General features: G+C 48.8%; 1 protein-coding gene across 1 annotated transcript in view; it reads left to right on the plus strand.

Moving 5' to 3' along the window:
* Lars2 (leucyl-tRNA synthetase 2, mitochondrial) overlaps positions 1–20,772 on the plus strand; it is a 105,440-nt gene that overhangs the window by 38,414 nt on the left and 46,254 nt on the right. The window contains exons 5-6 of the mRNA XM_051140240.1: positions 9,337–9,426; positions 12,976–13,119. Of these exons, the coding sequence (XP_050996197.1) occupies positions 9,337–9,426; positions 12,976–13,119 (234 nt within the window). The remainder of the gene's footprint in view (positions 1–9,336; positions 9,427–12,975; positions 13,120–20,772) is intronic.

Genomic DNA, 20,772 nt, shown 5'->3' on the forward strand with positions numbered 1-20,772 from the left:
AGTTTGAGGCCAGCCTGGTCCACAAAGTGAGTCCAGGACAGCCAGAGCTACACAGAGAAACCCTGTCTTGAAAAACCAAGAAGGGGGTGGGGTGGAGGTGGAGCTGTGGCAAATGGAAACGGACAGATGGAAGAGGCCAGGAGAAAGCCCTGGGGTCTCAGTGAGCTGCCTGAGAGGGTCCTGAGGATGATGGTCCAGAAAGGGGGTGGGGATGTGGCCTATTGTGTCCTGAAGATGTGCAGGAGTCGCTGGGAAAGATGCAGCTTAGGTAGGATGCAGCAGGACCTTGAAGGGAGGAGCGACAGCTCTGGCCTGGGAAGCTGTGGAGGTGGAGGTGCCAGCAGTGTCGCTTCTCTTTTTCCAAAAGGACAGATGGAAGAGGATGGGGTAGACAGACATGGGACAAATTGCTGAGGATCTTTGCTGAAGAGTGGAAAGACTGTAGATGTCCTCAAACTTCTCAGAGGTAGAGGAAAGCCCATCATCCTGCACCTGAGCCCAGGTGTGTGTAGCTGGCCCGGGAATCCCTGCACAGCACTTCTGTGAGCCTGTAAGGAGTCATGAGTGCATGTGCATAGTGTCAGGCCCACTTTCCTTCCTGCTAACCCCCTGCCCTCTGGAGAGTGTGTTAGCACAAAGACCCAGCAGCGGGCTCGGTGCTGCAGTGGCAGGATTGATCCCAGCACTCAGAGGCAGAGGCAGGTGGATCTCTGAGTTCGAGGCCAGCCTGGTCTACAGATGGAGTTCTAGGACAGCCAGGGCTACACAGAGAAACCCTGTCTCAGAAAACAAAAACAAACAAAAGACTCAGCAGCTGACCCTAAGCCAGTGTCTTCTCATTAGCAGAGGATTTAAAAAGAGCAGAAGTACAGTGCTGAGCCAACGTGGCACCAGGTCACTGAGCAGGAAAGCCTGCTGCTCTGTGTTTTGATTTGGAAGTTGCTAATGATAAACGCAGCCTTACTCCAATCTTTGAAGTGTTGGGGGCTCTGCGCACAGATCTCCTAAGTCACTGTATGGTGACTTGGGGAGGCATTTCTCAGACTCGCTGCTGTGCATAAAAAGATGGGACTCTAGGAATGATAGCACACCCCTTTCCTTAAAAGCCTGCTGTGTTTATAGTTATATAAAATTCTGCCTCAGGCCGCAAATTCATGGGGATTCCCCCTGCCTCGGCCTCCCGAGTCTGAGATAGAGTAGGTGCATGTTACTACACCTGGCTTTGGCTCTGGCTGTTTTGTAAATATGATGACCCTTAAACTCTGCAATGAGTGTTTTGTTTAATAAAGACTCATGAACCTTCTGAACATACCTGAGGGGTCCCCAGCATTGGAAAGGCAGGCCGATCCCCTTCAAATCCTTCCACTCATGCAGTAGGTGCAATGTCTGTGTCAGAAACACTAGTAAGGTCAGGGGGTGTCATCTGACCTGCGGTGGTCCAGGTCATCCAGGCCTGAGGCCCCACTTCTGCCAGCCCTGTGCTCCTCAGTTTGTCCTCATAATCTGATAGCCCGCTTGAGAGGTGAATAAAATTTAGGGGCATAAAAGCAAGGCTAGACAGTCTGTGCTACACCCTAAACAAGGGAAGGCCTGGAGGGTTCAGCCTGCTGTGGTGTGGACTGTTTCCCCCACTGGTCCTTGTCACCAGTGAGTCATTAACCTCTTATTAGCAACCTTCCCTGAGGTTTGCTTACTGTTTGGACTTGGGGCTTAGCTGCATCTCCAAAGCAGGGCCGATCATAAGGCTGTCATCTAGGTCAAGGCTGAGGTATGTGTGAAAGCAAGCATGCTTACCTGGTGAGCCATTACTCTGGCCTTCTCTCTTTCCTCCTTGTATGGGGATTGAACCCAGAGCCTCCTGTATGCTTCTACCACTAAGCATTGTGGAAGCTGCCTTTCCAACAAAACCACCCTGCCCCTTGCCCTCACACTCATCCTTCTAGCTCCATCTTCTGCGAGGTGGGATTCCGGTCGTGTGCACTTTCCCCTCTCAACTTTGCGCTATGCGTGAGTGCATGGGACTCACTGTGTAACCCAGGCTTGAACATTTAATCTTCCTGCCTCGGTCTCCTGCTACAAGCTTTCTGTAAAGAGAAAAAAAGAAAAAGTCCCAGACAAAAACCACAGGAAGAGTTGATTCAGACCAAAACCAAGACGGTACTAAGCTGTCAATCACACTGTTTGTCCCTTTTCTGCCTGGGGATTGCTGTGGGACCTCTGAGTGTCCTTCCCTGATGACGTCACACTCACCTAGATATTTCTAGAGCAGGGAAGGAGCAGCTGCCTGAGGCCATGTCAGTGGCACCAGATGGGCTCTGAACGCCACGATTCTCACACCCAGTGCAAATGTTCTTCTGGACCACAGACATAACCAGGCCTTGGTGCCTCGGCCTCTTGGACATCCTCAATCCAAATTACTGGGCCACAAGTCACTGTCACATTCTCTTTGTTGGTAGGTTAAATTATTCAGGGTCCTTAGGAGAGGAAGGTTGGTTTCCAGGAGGCTGCTGTGAGTCTCTTTGTGTTCTGAGAGAGCACATCTTCCGCCTTGGGTCCTATAAATCTATGAAATATTTTTAACACCAACTTCACCCAGTGTAAAGTGCAAGATTGTGACGTGGAGGGCTTACTTCACTGAGATGCCAAGTAGATAGCTTGGTGTTCTCTAGAGCTCACAGGACCTAAAAGTTGAGACCTTGATAGATCTATGTGGAATGAAGCCAAATTGTACCTGCTTTCAGAGCTATGCATTTGAGTTACCTATTTGTGTTAAAACCAACAGTACCTTAACGTAGGTGTGGGCTGCTTTGTGTATGAGTGGTTTCCTGCATGTATGTATATATGTGCACTTGAAGAGGGTGCTGGATCTCTTGAACCTGGACTTACAGACAGATGTGAGCTGCCAAGTGTATGCTGGGGACTCAACCCTCGTTCTTTGCAAGGGCAGCAAGTGTTTAACTGCTGTCTCTTCAGCTGTGTGAACTCATCTGAAAGCTGTGAAAAGTAAGGTACGGAAATGTTGGTGATTTACGGACAGTCAGCCTCACTTGCTTTTTCTGATGGTCTTACCAACTGCGCCGACCATGCCTGTGGGCAGATGAGGATGGCACAGAGTCCCACCCCACAGACAGGAGGTGCCTGAGTGGCCTTGCAGAAGGGGTTGGGTCTGGACATTTGGCCTCATGGGCTAGATTCCAGGGGAGGATCTTTAAACACTCCGGTGTTGACACCTGTTTTGTGGGAGGAATAAACCGATGACTCGATAATCATATGCCTTTCTGACTTCAAAACAGAAACATTTATTACATGAGATCTTCTAAGTCAGATCACCACTTGGGGGCATATTAAATTATTTAAATTTTAGAGGATAAAATAAATCACTTGTCCCTAGCAAGCAGCATTCTAGCCCTGAGCTGTCTCTGTGGCACAAGGGTCTTGGTGCTTTGCCAGGAATGTGCAGGGAGGGACCAGATGTGAAGGCAGAGGGAAACTCAGAAAATGGACTAGCCGCAGGGGTGACGTTTAGCTTCTTTGTCACCTTTTATGGGCTGCCCACTAGAGAGCTGCCTGGCTAATGTTCCTTTGATCTGCTTGTGGCTTCAGACTTAAAATGAAATAATATAAGCGTTTAAATCAAGATTGCTCTATTAACATTTAAAGGTGAAAAGAGTATATGATACCTCACCCCTGTAATCCTGCTACTCGGGAGGATGAGACAGGAAGATTACCTTGAGCGTAGGGCTAGCCTAGGGTCCATGTAAGACCCAAGCCCGAAACATGGAATGCATACAAAGCTGTATACTGTGACTGTCTTGTTTGTTTTGTTTTTGTTTTTTCAAGACAGGGTCTCTGGTCTCTGGGTAATCTTGGCTATCTGGAACTCACCCAGTAAGCAGACTGGTCTTGAACTCACAGAGATCTGCCTACCTTTGCCTCCTCAGTACTGGGATTAAAGGTGTACACCACCACTTCCAGGCTAGGGGACTCTAGTGTCAACACATGTGCCCAGTAGATGATGGGCACATGCTCGCTCTCACTCCGTCTATCATTCTGTCTGTCTGTCTGTCTCTGTCTCTGTCTCTGTCTCTCTCTGTGTCTGTCTGTCTCTCTGTCTCTGTCTCTGTCTCTCTCTCTCTCTCTCTCTCTCACACACACACACACACACACACACACACAGTGGTGACAAGGAGTTGTTTCTAGCACTTGTCAGGTAATCCACAGGGAGTCTCTGCTTTAGAAAGAGGGAAGACTGTTAATATTTTCATAGGTGTTAAACCCTGTGGCCTCTTGACTGTAGAACTGTGTTTTGAGTAAGTAGTTCACAGGGAACGTGTAAAAAGAAGGTTTTGAATTTTCGCCAATTGGCTACATTAAAAGCTTTTAAGTGATATATAATATATTTTTAATGCCTTTGTTGATTTTGAAAGACTGGAATTCTGTTTTAACTTTGTGTTTTTCTAATGGGCAAATCATGGAAGGTTCCAGAAGGAATCTTTGAGTCTCAAAATGTACATTCTTTGACTTAATAAGAAAGCTGAGCTACAACAGGGAGGAAGGCACAGGATGAGGAGCACAATGATCTCCTCAGTCCTAGCCCTGCTGGGTACAGTGATCTCCTCAGTCCTAGCCTTGCTGGCCGCAGTGATCTCCTCAGTCCTAGCCTTGCTGGCTGCAGTGATCTCCTCAGTCCTAGCCCTGCTGGGTACAGTGATCTCCTCAGTCCTAGCCTTGCTGGGTACAGTGATCTCCTCAGTCCTAGCCTTGCTGGCCGCAGTGATCTCCTCAGTCCTAGCCTTGCTGGCCACAGTGATCTCCTCAGTCCTAGCCTTGCTGGCCGCAGTGATCTCCTCAGTCCTAGCCTTGCTGGCCGCAGTGATCTCCTCAGTCCTAGCCTTGCTGCCCACAGTGATCTCCTCAGTCCTAGCCCTGCTGGCCACAGTGATCTCCTCAGTCCTAGCCTTGCTGGCCACAGTGATCTCCTCAGTCCTAGCCTTGCTGGCCACAGTGATCTCCTCAGTCCTAGCCTTGCTGGCCGCAGTGATCTCCTCAGTCCTAGCCTTGCTGGCCACAGTGATCTCCTCAGTCCTAGCCTTGCTGGCCGCAGTGATCTCCTCAGTCCTAGCCTTGCTGGCCGCAGTGATCTCCTCAGTCCTAGCCTTGCTGGCCGCAGTGATCTCCTCAGTCCTAGCCTTGCTGGCCGCAGTGATCTCCTCAGTCCTAGCCTTGCTGCCCACAGTGATCTCCTCAGTCCTAGCCCTGCTGGCCACAGTGATCTCTTCAGTCCTAGCCTTGCTGGCCACAGTGATCTCCTCAGTCCTAGCCTTGCTGAGCACGGTGATCTCCTCAGTCCTAGCCTTGCTAACCACAGTGATCTCCTCAAGTCCTAGCCTTGCTGGCCACAGTGATCTCCTCAGTCCTAGCCTTGCTGGCCACAGTGATCTCCTCAGTCCTAGCCTTGCTAGGCACAGTGATCTCCTCAGTCCTAGCCTTGCTGAGCACGGTGATCTCCTCAGTCCTAGCCTTGCTGGCCACAGTGATCTCCTCAGTCCTAGCCTTGCTAGGCACAGTGATCTCCTCAGTCCTAGCCTTGCTGAGCACGGTGATCTCCTCAGTCCTAGCCTTGCTAGCCACAGTGATCTCCTCAGTCCTAGCCTTGCTGGGCACAGTGATCTCCCCAGTCCTAGCTTTGCTGAGCATGGTGATCTCCTCAGTCCTAGCCTTGCTGGGCAGTTGCACAGCAGTGGCCCTGGCCATACAGCAACTAGCACATGATGCAGAACCAACACATAAACAGGTCAAGTCCAGCTGTGAAGTCCGGGAGAAGAGGGGGGATGCAGACTCCTGGCCCATCTTTCTTTTTGAGCTGATGATACCCAAAAGGAACACAGATGAATGGTTGTTCTATTGCTATGTGACTTTTACTCAGTGTCTGAAAGCAGATTCAAGGGCTTGGAGAGTGTAAAATATTCATTATAAATTATTTTCATTATAATGCATATCCATTATAATTCATGTTATATTTCTTATAATATATTCACTGGAAAGATTTTGATATTTATTATGAGCAGTTCAAATACATACAAAATAAGGCATTAATGGGTGCCATCCCCAGATTTAAGTCTCTTTCTTTCTTTCTTTCTTTTTTTTTTTTTTTTTTTTTTTTAATTTTCTTTATGTAGTTGCTTAAAACTATAGTGGATGAAGGTTTTTTTTTAAGCCTTTTTTTCTTTTTTTGAGATAGTGTTTCTCTGTGTAGCCTTGGCTGTCCTGGGCTCACTCTGTAGACCAGGCTGGCCTCGAACTCACATCAATCCCAAGTACTGGGATTAAAGGCGTGCATTATGTCCAAGAATATTTTTCCATAACCCTCACCCATCCTACCCTCCAGTTCAATCTATTTTTCCTGTGTGTTTGTGACCACAATGCAGTGAGAATTTAGCTGTGAAACTTACATGAGGTATACACATTTGCTTTTGTATAAAGGCTTTCACATTTCTAGTCTAGTCTTAATTCAGCAGCATTTTGGAGGTGCCTCAGTGTTAGAGGGCATAAAATGATGAGTAAAAGAGCATATTAGGAGATGGTTCCTGACATGTTTGTTTAAAAATGGAAGTTTTAAAGATATTTGTCTAGAAAACCAAAGAGAAAAAGTCTGTGCCATTACATGAGGTCAAAGTTGAAAGGGTAGCATTGATTGATAACGGGATTTGGGGAGGCGAGCTATTCCCCGTCTGCCAGTTGATTCTTGGGCTGGAGGAGTCCACATGCCTGGTACCGGGTGCCCATGGAGTCCTGGGAGCTGCTGATTCACGCATGTGGCAGAGAAACAACAGCTCAGGCATTGGTGGCCAGGCTGCTGGACCCACCATTAGATTGCCTGGTTTCTTGCCGTGGGGAGATGCAGCTGTAGTGAGGGTTGAGTTATTTTAAAAACTGTTGTTTATTTATTTTATATATATTGGTGTTCTGTGCGCACATTACTGTAGGGCATCAGATTCTGTGGGGCTACAGTTCTGGATGGTTGTGAGCTGCCGTGTGGATGCTCGGATTTGAACCCAGAACCCTTGAAAGAGCAGCCAGTTCTCTTAATTGCTGAGATATCTCTCCAACCCTGTGCTGCATTAAAAACAAAACAAAAAACAACCTTTTGTGGGCTGGCCTTATAGTGCTTGTTAGCGTGCCTGAGGCCCTCGGTTTGATCCCCAGTAACACCCAAATATTTAATTGTTATTAATATTAGGTCGCTGCTACTTAAAAACAGCAATAACAAGTCAGCATGTAAAACTCCCATGGAAAACTAGGAATGCAGCTCAGTTGGTAGAGTGCTTGGCAAACGTGCATCAAGCCCTGGATCACATCCCCAGCAGCACACAGCCCTGGCGGCGTAGGTGCCATGTGCCTGTAACCTCTGCACTCAGGAGGTAGAGGCAAGTGGATCAGCAGTTCAGAGTTTGAGGCCAGCCTGGAAATACACGACACCCTTCTCAAAAGAAACAAGTAAATGAATCTTACATAAGAAAAACAACCCTGTTAGCTTCCTGCTTCCTGCTGTCCCTGCCCTCCTCCTGGGTTTGTAGCATCTCATTTGTTCATCTTTAGGATACAGAATTGTTCTCCATTTTACCTTTCACTGAAAGTCAGCTCCAGATGGAGCCATTTGAAACATGTTTTCCCATTACCTTTTCTCTTTTCCACTTAGAGCCATGCTGGGGCCTTACCTCCAAGGCCTCGGGGTTTGTAGGCAAGCACTCCACCACAGCCTTTTTTTTTTTTTTTTTTAATTTTTATTTTATTTTATTTTTTTATTTTTAAAATTAATTTATTCTTGTTACATCTCAATGTTTATCCCATCCCTTGTATCCTCCCATTCTTCCCTCCCCCCCCACCATTTTCCCATTTTTTTCCCCTCCCCTATGACTGTTCCTGAGGGGGATTACCTCCCCCTGTATATGCTCATAGGGTATCAAGTCTCTTCTTGGCAACCTGCTGTCCTTCCTTTGAGTGCCACCAGGTCTCCCCCTCCAGGGGACATGGTCAAATGTGAGGCACCAGAGTACGTGAGAAAGTCATATCCCACTCTCCACTCAACTGTGGAGAATGTTCTCACTTGTATCTGCATACTAGCCCAAGGGGCATGTCCCACAAAAGCCTTCACTTACCAGGAAACTAGAACAGAGGGGAGGACATCCTATTGGGACTCTAAATGGGAGAAGCATGGCAGAATAGCAAAGTAGAAGGATCCAGAGGGTCCTAGAAACCTACAAGTAGAACATTATGATAGGCAGATTTGGGCCCAGGGGTCCCGCTCAAACTAAGGCACCAGCCAAGGACAACACAGGCGGTAAACTTTAAGCCCCATCCCAGATTTAGCCAACGGTCTTTCACTGCTTCTTAAAGTTCCGTAGCACTATAAAACAAGTACATGGTGGTTGTAAGCTGGCTTGACTTTACCAAATGTACACTTTGTCAGTTACTCAAGATCTATTTTTTTTTTAATTCTGTGTTAAACTTGTTTTTCAGGCAGAAAGTAAACTTTAGAAATTTTGATTAATCTTCCCCATGTAGACAACAGCTTGATTCATATTATAAAGAGAAAACAATGTGGCTATATATAAGCTATTAGACCTGGGTTCTATGTAGACACAAGATTTATTTTGTTTTTATTTGTTTGTTTTTGTTTGTTACAAGATTTATTTTGAAATGAGAATCACATCACAGTGAACAAATACCTTTGACATTTATGATTGCTTTTTGGGTGAGCTACATTCTTGGCTCTAGCATGCATTTATCCTGGCCAGAAAATAAATAAATAAAATAAAATGTCCGTAGCTAGATTGGAAAGATGGCTCAGCAGTTAAGAGAACTTGCTACTCTTCCAGAGGCCTCAAGTCTACTTTCCAAGACCCAGATCTGGTATCTCACCGCCACCTGTGACTCCAGTCCCGGATGATCTGATGGCCTCTTCTGGCCTCTGATGGCCTCTGTCCACAGCAGCACTTGTGTGCATCTACTCCACAGCCACTAAAAACTAAACTTTTTAAAGAAGTTCACAGCTGTTCCCTGCACTGTAGCTCTCAGTCATGGATGATAAGGAAAGACCTGAGAGACTCAGGGTCAGGGAAGGTGGGGGAGGGGGAGGCGTTCCCGTAGCATCGTCTCCTTCATCCCAGAGTGAATGGCTTCTTCACTCCCTCTGCGACTTAGTGGGAACGAGTTCATAAATACTTGGCCGTTTCACTGCTCCCAAGAGCTGAATCTCTGAATGTGGCACTTGGGAGGTGGAAGGGTGGGGCTTCGGGCCGGACTCTGTACTTACGCCTCTTCCCTTTTTGGCAGGAAATCACTACGTGTTTGCCAGATTACTACAAATGGACTCAATACCTGTTTATCAAACTCTTCGAAGCTGGACTGGCCTATCAAAAGGAGGTAAGTTCATATTAGCTAGTATCTCCTTCATCTTTCAGTCGTCACTGTTAGCCTGGAGTGATGGCACACACCTTTAATCCCAGCCCTCGGGAGACAGAGGCAGGTAATAGTGGTAAATGTGAATGCTGCTTCAGGTTCATAGGCCCGTCTGCGGCAGACCTGGCACTACCAGAAATAAAACAATATTCGGTCCTTTCTTTTTACCCACTAAGTAAACTCCTTCCTGCCATCTCCATGATGTAAGCAGTAATAGCAGAGGAGCTGATTTTCCCAGATGCCTTTTACCATGGTCATCCTTGTACACACATGGGGGAAGACCTTGGGATCCAGTGTTGGAGGAAATAAACTGTTTAATGCTCGTCTTTCCTTCTGATTCCGGATGGCAGACCTTCGAGTCTCTTGTAACTATACTACCTTAAGTTGTAAAGTCAATCATAACACATGAAAGCATAGCTCATGGACTAGCTAGCCTCACTCCACCCTGACTTTTATGTAGGTGTGAGAAACATCCAAAACCAGTCAGGTCCCAACATTCCCTGAAAGAGCCACTGAGGAGAATGTAATAAAGGCCTTACTGTGCTGTCGTTAGCACGGCCTCAAAGGGCTAGAAAGTGTAGCCCTGGTGACACTTGACACAGGCTGGAGGGCAGCGTCAGGCCCCTGACAGAGCAGGAGCAGCCTAACAATGGTGTCACCTGCAGAAGCACCGCTGTAGCCCACCAGAGTTCCTCACAGAAGGCAAACTAGCCTGCAGGCCAGAGTTGAGGTGGATGCGGGTGGTGAGCAGGAAGGAAGAAGGGTCTGTGAGGCATGTAGTTCTAGCACCATCTCTATGGGAATTACTGTGAATGCCTTTTGGCGCTGAGGAACTGCACATGTTAAGCACATAGTCGGCCATTAAGTTTTTAAGCAGCATACCTCAAATCAGTAGTGCCGCCTCCATGCTCCTCTGCTCACCAGGAGGCACCCTAATGTCACAAAGTGCTAAGTGTAGGCAGAGTATTCACCATGTTTGGGGCCACATGTTCCACCTGCCAGGTGAGTCTGTAGAGCAGGCAGAAGGCACAGCGGCTCCGGAGGGGATGGAGCGCTTTTTCTACTGACATGAGTAGTGCTTACCCAAAGCTCATTAGTTGTTCACATAAGTCTTATCTCCTCGCCTGGCATGGTGGTGCACGCCTTTAATCCCAGCACAGGTGGGTCTCTGCCAGTTCAAGGCCAGCCTGGTCTACAAAGTGAGTGTAGGACAGTTGGAGCTGCACAAAGAAACCCTGTCTCGAAAAAAAAACAAAGACAAAACCAGAAAGACTTGTCTACTCTTTGCATATTACATATTAAACTACAGTCTCTCAAAATTGCAAACATAGTTAGTTTCTGCCCCCATCCTCCAGTTTTTTGAGACAGGGTCTCTCTGTGTAGCCTTGGCTGTCTTAGACTCGTCTTGCAGACCATGCTGTCTTCAAACGCACAGAGATCCGCCTGCTTCCGCCTCCCCAGTGCTGGGATTAAAGGTGTGCACCACCACGCCCATCTCTATGGTTAGTTTCTTTCTTTTTTTTTTTAAGATTTATTTATTTATTATGTATGTATTGCTCTGCCTGCCTGTACCCCTGCAGGCCAGAAGAGGGCATCAGATCACATTATAGATGGTTGTGAGCCACCATGTGGTTGCTGGGAATTGAACTCAGGACCTTTTGAAGAGCAGCCAGTGCTCTCAACTGCTGAGCCATCTCTCCAGCCCTATGGTTAGTTTCTTAAGTCTCAGTTTCCTTCAGTATCTCTGGGGCTTCTCTGCTCCTCATTTTTGTTCTCTGTGATATGATTATCTGAGGATTGGAGTCTTTTTACCACGAAGCTGACGAAGGGCCACACAGAAGCCGGGGTAATGGTGCACAATTATAATCCCAGCCCTCACGAGACTGAGGCAGGAATAGCTCACACCTGAAGCTCACCACAAGCTAGACAGCCACTTAGCTGTAAACCACGGAGCCTGGGAACCAGCACCTGGTTATCACTCAGTAAAGTCAGTGCTGTTAGGTTTTTTTGTTTGGTTGGTTTAGTTTGGTTTGGTTTGGTTTTTCGAGACAGAGTTTGGCTGTCCTGGACTCACTTTGTAGACCACAGTGGCCTCGAACACACAGAGGTCCGCCTGCCTCTGCCTCTAGAGTGATGGGATTAAAGGCGTGCGCCACCACGCCCACCATACCTGGCTAGTTAGTGCTGTTGTTAAAGACCAGTAGATTTATTTCCTCTGCAGTAACCTTGTTCTTCTAAACTTAAGTAGTATCATATTTTCTTCTTTTCCAAAGTGTTCTAAAATTTATAATCCTGAATGTTCATCCTCCATTTAAGGAAAACCTAAGGTTGTATTAGACACATGCTTAAAAACTTCCATCTTCCCTGAGCCTTTTTTTTCATTCTTTCTTTTCTTTTCTTTTCTTCCTTTCTTTCTTTCCTTTTCTTTTTCTTTTTTTCTTTTGGTTTTTCGAGACAGGTTTTCTCTGTGTAGTAGTCCAATAGCCCTGGCTATCCTCAACTCACTTTGTAGACCACGCTGGCCTTGAACTCACGGAGATCACCTGCCCCTGCCCCTGCCTCCCGAGTGGCCCATAGGCCAGGCTGCCCACCCGAAGGCCTCTTCAGATTAGAGCCACACTGTTGCCTTACAACCTTGTTCACCCAGGGCACCCTAACAGGGCATCAGCACACTGTACCCCCTGCCTCCTGCATCCTAACAGGGCATCAGCACACTGTACCCCTGCCTCCTGCATCCTAACAGGGCATCAGCACACTGTACCCCCTGCCTCCTGCATCCTAACAGGGCATCAGCACACTGTACCCCTCCCTCCTGCACCTCCACAGGGCATCAGCACACTATACCCCTGCCTCCTGCATCCTGACAGGGCATCAGCACACTGTACCCCTGCCTTCTGCACCCTAACAGGGCATCAGCACACTGTACCCCTGCCTCCTACCTCCTGACAGGGCATCCAGCACACTGTACCCCTGCCTCCTGCATCCTGACAGGGCATCAGCACACTGTACCCCCTGCCTCCTGCATCCTAACAGGGCATCAGCACACTGTACCCCTGCCTCCTGCACCCTAACAGGGCATCAGCACACTGTACCCCTGCCTCCTGCATCCTAACAGGGCATCAGCACACTGTACCCCTCCCTCCTGCACCTCCACAGGGCATCAGCACACTGTACCCCTGCCTCCTGCATCCTGACAGGTTATCAGCACACTGTACTCCTGCCTCCTGCATCCTGACAGGGCATCAGCACACTGTACCCCTGCCTCCTGTATCCTAAATGGGCATCCAACACACTGTACCCCTGCCTCCTGCATCCTGACAGGGCATCAGCACACTGTACCCCTGCCTCCTGCACCCTGACAGGGCATCAGCACACTGTACCCCTGCCTCCTGTATCCTAAATGGGCATCCAACACACTGTACACCTGCCTCCTGCATCCTGACAGGGCATCAGCACCTTGTACCCTGACAGGGCATCAGCACACTGTACCTTCTGCCTCCTGCACCCTGACAGGCCTTGGTTAACTGGGATCCAGTGGATCAGACAGTGCTTGCCAATGAGCAGGTGAATGAATATGGCTGTTCATGGCGTTCTGGAGCCAAGGTAGAGAAGAAATACCTCCGGCAGTGGTTCATTAAGACAACCGCATATGCAAAGGTAAGTCATGGTCAGAGACTCTCCGGAATGCCCAGTGTGTGGGTATGCCACCCTGGCAGTCAGGTGAAGGCACCTAAGCAGAGCCCTCAGGGGTGGGAGGCAGAGAGCCTCAGTGTTGTTCACATGCATACAAGGTGGTGGGCAGGGCCTTGAGGTGTTTTAACAAGAACGACGCCTGGAAGTCATTACAGGTCTTTGTTGGATGAGCTGTCACAAAGCAGCAATGACGCTATCTGCAGTTATGCATCCAAAAGAGGAGTCCATGTGAAGCCCCAGGGTGCTCAAGTTGTAGTTTCTCTGCACCATAGCTTAAGGGACCTAGAAATGAAGAGCTGACTGGTCTCCACAAGGGAGGGCCAGAGCAGCAGTGAGCTGGGCCAAGTCCAAAGCTCCACACACGCCTCTCCCATGCCTCTGGTTAATTGTGCAGGCTGCCCTGGGTCTGGGCTTCCTGATAAGTGAGATGAACACTTAGACCCAATGATGGTTCAAGACAAAGCCATGAGTCTGTGTGTGTGCTTCTGTCTGAGCAGCTGGGTCTCATCTGGATAACGCAGGTCAGGTAATGTATATGAGGCACATGTGCAGAGGACGCACATGGTCCCAGGCAACCGCTGATCACCACATCCTAGACCAAAACAAAACCACAGCCCACCAGCTCCACATTTCCTTAGTGTCCTCCCTCTAAAGACTGTCTGCAGTGAGACTCATTTCCTTTAGTTCACTTTGATACAGCAGACCCTGGACATGGACGTGGGAAAGACTCCAAGAGCTTGTTAGCTTGCCTGGAGGAGAGCAGAGCTGAGAATGTAGCTTTCTGTGTAGCCCCTCTCCGCTAGCCTCAGGTCTACCATATTCCTGAGGGAGGGGTGTCTTTTCTTCCCCTCCCTGCAGCCCTCCGGAGACTCTGATGGCACATTGGAAAGGAGGGGTGCGGGGTCCCTTCCTGACCTGCCATGCAACTCTAATGGCTGTATTGGAAGGACATCTAGTTAGCACCTGTGTTTTGACCTCTGCTTTGAGTTAGAAATGTAATAACCTGACTGGGGGCATTGTTCTTTAAACTGTTAGCTGTGAATTTTTAGCTGTTCAGCAGAGATGGTAAGTTGCCATGGTAACTCGTGGTTCTTGCTGAACTCCTGTGCAGGTTTATTGAAAAAGCTCTTAGGAGGTTAGCACTGAAAACTGGGAGAAAGAGAGTTCATGGTGCTGACACGTGCAGCGGCTCCAGTAGGAGGCAGACCTGGGGCTCCCAGCACATGGAAACCGTTTGGGTTACATCTGCCTAAGAGGGGCCCTGAGTCCCCAGAGGCCATTGGGAGCATGAGCACCACCCTGGGAGTAAGGGCAAAACAGAATAGAGTGGCCTTGCTGGTGATTAAAGGTGAACCTCTGCAGGGCTCAAACAGAATCACTAGAACAAAGTCGGTCCAGAGGGGGTCAAGCATGATCCAGCACCCTGAAGGGTGTCATCTGCAGCACCCAGCATGTAATAAAGATGACGACATTCGCTGGGCATGATGGTGCACAGCTTTAATCCCAGCACTTGAGAGGCAGAGGCAGACAGATCTCTGTGAGTTCAAGCCCTGGTCTACAGAGCTAGTTCTAGGACAGCCAAGACTGTCGAGGACAAAGGCTATCAAGACAAAGAAACCTTGTTCTAAAAAGCAAACCAACCAAACAAAATTACTACATTTTTTAAAGGCAAGATGCTGTGACCCAGTAGATGCAGCCCCAGAAGTTGATGTTAGTTGATAACATGGAGGCATTCGTTATGTAAATGAGCAGGACTTAAGAGAAGAGATGAGCATAGTGAATCTCAGGAGAACAGAAACCACCTTTAACAGTGAACTGACTGAAAATCTGGACCAGAGGAGTACATCTGAAATGAAGGCGTCAGTGTTTGGGCGGCAGAGTGACCAGCAAGAGTGGAACGGACCATAAAGCCACCTTCATGTAGTGAGGACAGCTTGGTCTTCCGGCAGCAGGAGACTGTGCCACACCAAAAGCCCTGACCTCAAAGCCCTGTCCTCCACAGTGACACACTTCCTCCAACAAGGCCACACCTACTCCAAACGGCCACACCTCCTAACAGTGCCACTCCCTATGGGCCAAGCTTCAGGCACATGAGGCTGTGGGGGCCACACCTATTCAAACCACCACAATCGATTGAAAAGCTAAGAGACGGACACTGTGTGTTAAACTGAGAGCCACGTGGAAAGACTCAAAGTAGGTCTGGAAAGGTGATTAGGGGCTAACTCAAGTCTGACAAATTTTGACTTCAGCACGAGAGCCATATAAAATATTGTAAAGAAGGCAGTGTGTCAGAATTATGGGATGGATAGATTTTTTAAAAACAAGATTTATATATTTTTAAAATCGCATATATATTTGTGGGTGTGTGCATATGCGCACAGGTGCCTGAAGAGGCAGAAGTTGGGTCCCTCAGAACTGGAGGTACAGATGGGAGTCCCCAAAGTCAGTGCTGGAAGCTGAACTCAGGTCTTCTCAAGAGCAGAAAGCACTCTTAACCATGGGGCCATCTCACCTGTCCCCCAAACCGTGTTTTCATAAGGACATTGTGGGATGGACGGTGTGGCTCCAGGCAGCGGTCCGAATGCTTTCACATAAGGATGCTGTGGGATGAACACGGTGTGGCTCCAGGCAGCAGTCCGAATGCTTTCACATAAGGATGCTGTGGGATGAACACGGTGTGGCTCCAGGCAGCGGTCTGAATGCTTTCACATAAGGATACTGTGGGATGAACACGGTGTGGCTCCAGGCAGTGGTCCGAATGCTTTCACATAAGGATGCTGTGGGATGAACACGGTGTGGCTCCAGGCAGTGGTCCGAATGCTTTCACATAAGGATACTGTGGGATGAACACGGTGTGGCTCCAGGCAGCGGTCTGAATGCTTTCACATAAGGATACTGTGGGATGAACACGGTGTGGCTCCAGGCAGCAGTCCGAATGCTTTCACATAAGGATGCTGTGGGATGAACACGGTGTGGCTCCAGGCAGTGGTCCGAATGCTTTCACATAAGGATACTGTGGGATGAACACGGTGTGGCTCCAGGCAGCGGTCCGAATGCTTTCACATAAGGATGCTGTGGGATGAACACGGTGTGGCTCCAGGCAGCGGTCCGAATGCTTTCACATAAGGATGCTGTGGGATGAACACGGTGTGGCTCCAGGCAGCGGTCTGAATGCTTTCACATAAGGATACTGTGGGATGAACACGGTGTGGCTCCAGGCAGCAGTCCGAATGCTTTCACATAAGGATGCTGTGGGATGAACACGGTGTGGCTCCAGGCAGTGGTCCGAATGCTTTCACATAAGGATACTGTGGGATGAACACGGTGTGGCTCCAGGCAGCGGTCCGAATGCTTTCACATAAGGATGCTGTGGGATGAACACGGTGTGGCTCCAGGCAGCGGTCCGAATGCTTTCACATAAGGATGCTGTGGGATGAACACGGTGTGGCTCCAGGCAGCGGTCCGAATGCTTTCACATAAGGATGCTGTGGGATGAACACGGTGTGGCTCCAGGCAGCAGTCTGAATGCTTTCACATAAGGATGCTGTGGGATGAACACGGTGTGGCTCCAGGCACAACTCTGAATGCTTTCACATAAGGATACTGTGGGATGAACACGGTGTGGCTCCAGGCAGCGGTCCGAATGCTTTCACATAAGGATACTGTGGGATGAACACGGTGTGGCTCCAGGCAGCGGTCCGAATGCTTTCACATAAGGATGCTGTGGGATGAACACGGTGTGGCTCCAGGCAGCGGTCCGAATGCTTTCACATAAGGATGCTGTGGGATGAACACGGTGTGGCTCCAGGCACAACTCTGAATGCTTTCACATAAGGATACTGTGGGATGAACACGGTGTGGCTCCAGGCAGCAGTCTGAATGCTTTCACATAAGGATACTGTGGGATGAACACGGTGTGGCTCCAGGCAGCAGTCTGAATGCTTTCACATAAGGATGCTGTGGGATGAACACGGTGTGGCTACAGGCAGCGGTCCGAATGCTTTCACATAAGGATGCTGTGGGATGAACACGGTGTGGCTCCAGGCAGCAGTCTGAATGCTTTCACATAAGGATACTGTGGGATGAACACGGTGTGGCTCCAGGCACAACTCCGAATGCTTTCACATAAGGATACTGTGGGATGAACACGGTGTGGCTCCAGGCAGCGGTCCGAATGCTTTCACAGTGATCCCAGCATGCAGAATCTAGATCTAAATGGTCCCAGCATGCGAAGTCTAGACTGGGGTAGGAGAAGTAGAACGGGATTTTAAAAAATACTCAGAGGCAGAATCTCCTGAGCTTGGTGATGCATGCAAGTAGGGATAACACCCAGGAAGACCTGACTGTAATGAGAGGCTCAAGGGTGGATCCCTCTCTTGGGCAGAAATAGCCCTCATGTGCAGGAGTAGTCCTTTAGAATTTGAGATGGCCATCAGACACCTCAACGGAGAAGGAAAAAATAGTAGGATCTCTGAAAATTTGCTCCAGGATCTTAGAGATCAAATAAGATGGGATATCTTACACCTGGTGTGCTAGAAATGGTCATGGATGAGTAAACTGTGGAGATAGACGAGACAGCAGATCGACCAGGAGTGCTCGGCGGCAAGCACCTGAAAACCCAGGTCGTGCTGGCTTAGGCAAGTAGGACATTGCTTTTCCCACATAATGAGAACCCGTCGCTGGACCAGACTGACACATCTCAGGGCTTCTCTTAGACGTTTCTTCCTGCTTGTGAGCCTAAAGTTGCTAGGTGGCTACTGTAACTCCAGATACCACAACTCTAGGAGCAGTGCACATGAGTCCCTCTATCTGGAAAGCAAGAACTTTCTCAGACACTCCCACAGAAGAATTCCACTCACGTTTTGTGTCACATAGCCACCCCCAGCATTGAGGGAGACAGCAAAGTGGACATGGGCTTTTTAGCTTCTGCAGTCCAGGTGGCGGAGGAGCGGGCAGTGGGGGCTGCCTTGTCCTGAGAGCGTCTGCCACAGGGGTCTTCAGTGCGCTGTGCTTGCCCAGGGCTGTCCATGTGAGCCACTTAGGAGCAGGGCTACGTCCAGGAACCCTTGTCCTCACTTACGTAGCAGAGTCTGAAGGGAACTCTGAAACAGAAAGCCGTTTCCTCAGAGCATGCTGTGTGGTGGGCTGCTGTGTGGTGGGCTGCACCTCCTGCTGTCACCTCTGCCCAGCCCGTCAGCGGTCTTCTCTGTGAATGGCAAGCATGCTCACCTACTGACTGACAAACGAGTTGAGGTGGAGGAAAAGGCAGTGCAGACCAGGCTAACAGAGCAGCGGGTGGTGGCTCAGGTGTGTCGCCATGCAGTGAGAAGCATGAATGGGCTTTTCCATGCAGGAGCACAGGGTGGGCTGTGTTAGACGCCTCATTTCCATCAGCAATTTTAGCTAACTGCCCTTATTAAATGGGGATAATTAAATAGATAGATTCCGCTGAGTGGGGGTGAGAGGGAGGTGCCTTCTTCCAACTCTGATACACTGGCGTCCTTAGATTTGCTTTTGTGAATGGAAGCTGCTGAAAAGAGCAGAACCTTCCACTGAACCACCCTCAAGGCTCACTCACTGATTAGAAACAGACACGTAGAAACGTTCAGATATTGCAAATCAAGACCAAAATTTTTCTGGAGCAACTTTAGCCCTTTTAGTAGCCATTTTCTGCTCCCTCCGTACTTGACCTAGCATCTTTCTGACTATTAGGTAAACCCTGGCAATGTATACACAGAACTCCAGTCTTTTGGGATGTAGAAATAGATCTCCAGTTTCAAACAGTCAGAGAGAAGAGAATGCTGTCCAATAGGACCTGAGCCCTGGAGCAGAGAGAGGCTTTCCTTCTTTGCTGTGGCCTGTCTGCTGTAGCCTGTCTGCTGTTAGGTGTCATTAAAGCCCTGACTTACGACTTTCTTTGTTCTGTTGCTATAAAAACTTCATCAAACTGTTACCACATTGGAACGTGGGATTTGGTGTGACCTGAATCTGTGATTCTGGGCCACAGTCACTCATATTTGACTCCAGAATAAACCACCTTTTCTCCCTTGGCGCGTGAGAGCTGGGCTTTTGTGGTGTGTGTGTGTGTGTGTGTGTGTGTGTGTGTACACTTTCATTTGTGTGTTTGTGCACAGGGTCTCTTGAACTGTAGTTCATCTTGCCCCAGCCTTCATAGTATGTTCCACCAAGCCTAACTTCTCAGGATTTCTTTCTCTTCCTTCCTCCTTCCTTCCTTCCTTCCTTCTCTTTTGATTTTTCAAGACAAGGTTTCTCTGTGTAGCCTTGGCTGTTCGGGACTCACTTTGTAGACCAGGTTGGCCTGGAACTCACAGTGATCCACCTGCTTCTACCTCCCAAGTGCTGGGATTACAGGTGTGCACCACCACACCCAGCTCTCCTCAGGATTTCATAGCACTTTTTTTTTTTTTTTAAGTGTAAAAACTTGGAGTTTACCCAATTTTTGTCTTCTGTGAGCCAACTAGATTTCTCTACCTGTGGCTGGTGAGGTGGGAAGAGGAGCTGCCAGGACTGTTTGCCATGGGTAGAGGTGTGAGAGGAGACCAGGACTGTTCGCTGGCTCAGTAGTTGTAGCCCCCTTAAAGAGGCTGGGCAGCTGTGGCCAGCAAAGACTGAGTGTCACTGCTCTGTCATATGCATTCCCTGAAGACCTGCTTTTGCAAAATTAGCCTTGAATAAATGTACTTATTATACAGGGACTGAGCTTATGTGGTGCTTCAAGATACTGAATTCATTTGGTCAATTAAAAAAAAAACTTTTATTTTGTAAGAATATTCATAGATTTGCTCAGATTTTAGGCTAGGGTCTGTCTAGAATTAGCATGTAAAAACATTCCTATTTCTTCCGGTTTGAACATTTGGGCCTCATCTCCCTCCGAATGTTTTAAGCTTAAGCAGCTCCACTTGGCACTTCCCTAGCCCTGACGTGCAGTCTGAGAAGAAAAACAGAATGAAAAAAAAAAACCTCTGGCTGCCAAGCATGAAATGTCAGCACTCTGTAGGAGGACACAGGAGGATTGGAAATTCAAGGTCAGCCTGGGCTGTGTAAGACCCCATGTCAAGAGCCGGGCGGTGGCGGCGCACGCCTTTAATCCCAGCACTTGAGAGGCAGAGGCAGGCGGATCGTTGTGAGTTCAAGGCCAGCCTGGTCTACAAAGGGAGTCCAGGACAGCCAAGGCTACACAGAGAGATCCTGTCTCGAAAAACCAAAAAAGAAAAAAAAAAAAAAAAAAAAAGACCCTATGTCAAAAAACCCAAAAAGAACTTGAAGAGGTAGGGCAGGATCAGGAAGAGGAGAGGAGGAAGCACAAGGCCAGGTTCTGTGTGACCCAGTGACTCTGGGGGAGCTAGAGGCAGTCAGCTGCAGTGTTCTGTGAGGCAGTCAGCTGCGGTGTTCTGTGAGGCAGTCAGCTGCAGGGTTCTGTAAGGCTGTCAGCTGCAGGGCTGTGTGAGGCTGTCAGCTGCAGGGTTCTGTGAGGCAGTCAGCTGCAGGGTTCTGTGAGGCCGTCAGCTGCAGGGCTGTGTGAGGCAGTCAGCTGCAGGGTTCTGTGAGGCTGTCAGCTGCAGGGCTCTGTGAGGCAGTCAGCTGCAGGGCTCTGTG

This window comes from Acomys russatus, chromosome 32 (assembly GCF_903995435.1).
Source record: "Acomys russatus chromosome 32, mAcoRus1.1, whole genome shotgun sequence".
Classification (NCBI taxonomy): Eukaryota; Metazoa; Chordata; class Mammalia; order Rodentia; family Muridae; genus Acomys; species Acomys russatus.